The sequence below is a fragment of the Orycteropus afer genome, unplaced genomic scaffold, assembly GCF_000298275.1.
Source record: "Orycteropus afer afer isolate SDZICR_OR568_19922 unplaced genomic scaffold, OryAfe1.0 scaffold00218, whole genome shotgun sequence".
Classification (NCBI taxonomy): domain Eukaryota; kingdom Metazoa; phylum Chordata; class Mammalia; order Tubulidentata; family Orycteropodidae; genus Orycteropus; species Orycteropus afer.
This window is the reverse complement of record NW_006921805.1, coordinates 2418927-2420362: the sequence shown is the minus strand read 5'-3', so window position 1 is coordinate 2420362 and position 1436 is coordinate 2418927. Positions and strand designations below refer to the sequence as shown.

At 35.2% G+C, this 1436-nt stretch overlaps 1 protein-coding gene across 1 annotated transcript in view; it reads left to right on the top strand.

Moving 5' to 3' along the window:
* CMTM6 (CKLF like MARVEL transmembrane domain containing 6) overlaps positions 1–668 on the top strand; it is a 35181-nt gene extending 34513 nt beyond the window's left edge. The window contains exon 4 of the mRNA XM_007948662.1: positions 519–668. Coding sequence (XP_007946853.1) covers positions 519–668 — 150 coding nt within the window. The remainder of the gene's footprint in view (positions 1–518) is intronic.
* The last annotated feature ends 768 nt before the right edge of the window (positions 669–1436 follow it).

Genomic DNA, 1436 nt, shown 5'->3' with positions numbered 1-1436 from the left:
TTTTTTTTTTTTTTTTTAATACGTATGCACAGGAGCTCTGATAGTGCAGTGGTTAAAGCATTTGGCTGCTAACCAAAAGGTCGGCAGTTCAAATTCACCAGCCACTCTGTGGGAGAAAGATGAGGCTGTTCGCTTTCATAAAGATTTACAGCCTTGGAAAACCCTATAAGGGAGTTCTATTCTATCCTGTAGGATCGCTGTGAATCGGCATCAACTTGATGGCAGTGGGTTTGGTTTTGGTTCTGGTACACATACACGTACACACAAACACACACACACACATACACAAGACAAGGACATTTGTTTTTTGTGGGACTTTGCTTATTCTGGAAAACTTTTTGTAACTTTTCCCCTCATTTTTTGGTGACTTTTTAAAAAGTACCATTAAAGTTCAGGGTATTGTGTATAAATAAAATGATGAATCATCTGGCGTGCATGAAATTCTTAGAGCCAAATAGGAAATGTGAGATTATATTCCAGAATTCTTCAAATAACCTTGCCCTCTTTTTCTTCCTCAGGTGTTTGGGTTTTTGGCAAGTTTTATGTTTCTGTTTGACTTTGTCATTATGCTCTATGAAAAGCGACAGGAGGCCCAGCTGACAAAGCCTGAGGTTACCACTAGGGCAGAAGCCCTCACTGAACCACTAAATGTTCACTGCACCACTTAACTGTGGGGACCAGATGTTTTATAAAGTAGTGACTCTGCGTGATTCCTGAGCCCTGGCAGAAGCTCTTGAAGAATTTATGTAATTGTTTAAACCACGTCTTTTGGAGAGCATGTGGAAGGACGGGAAGGCAGTTTGTGTCAATATTGGACTGTGTTAAGTGACCAAAATTAGAATAAAGAGTTTTTGGTTTTTAAATCTTTTTTTAGCAGTTGAAATTCCTCAGATGGAAATTTTTTCGGGGGAGGGAGCAAGGCCAGTTATTTCTTTAAATCATGTAGATAACTGATGATAATTTATTCTGTCAATTTTAAATAAGGTGTTTTACTAGGTTTAGCTTCCAAATTATGCTTAATAGCTGTATAAACAGCATAATTAACTGTGTTCTTCCTTTTAGACCTTATTTTGTTTTTAAGTTTGCTTAGCTATGAATTTGTTTTTTGGTAAAAGAAACTAAATAGACAATGATTAGATTATGTTCTGTTCGATGAAATTTAATGTATTATTTAAGAATCATAACTTAAAATGTTGGTCTGGGTTTTTCCCTTAAAATGTAATAACCAGGTTTTATCTCACTTAGCCTTAAAATTATATTGTGATATTTTGGGATAATTATTATTAACTCTTTGTGTGACCTTAGTATAGCCTAATATAAATTATGTATGAGAGTCATTGATATTTTAAGTGTATAAAAGCAACATCAGCAGCCCCATGTTTGTACTGCATGTTGGTGGTGGTTGATGATACAAGTAAAAATAGTAAGATTGTTAA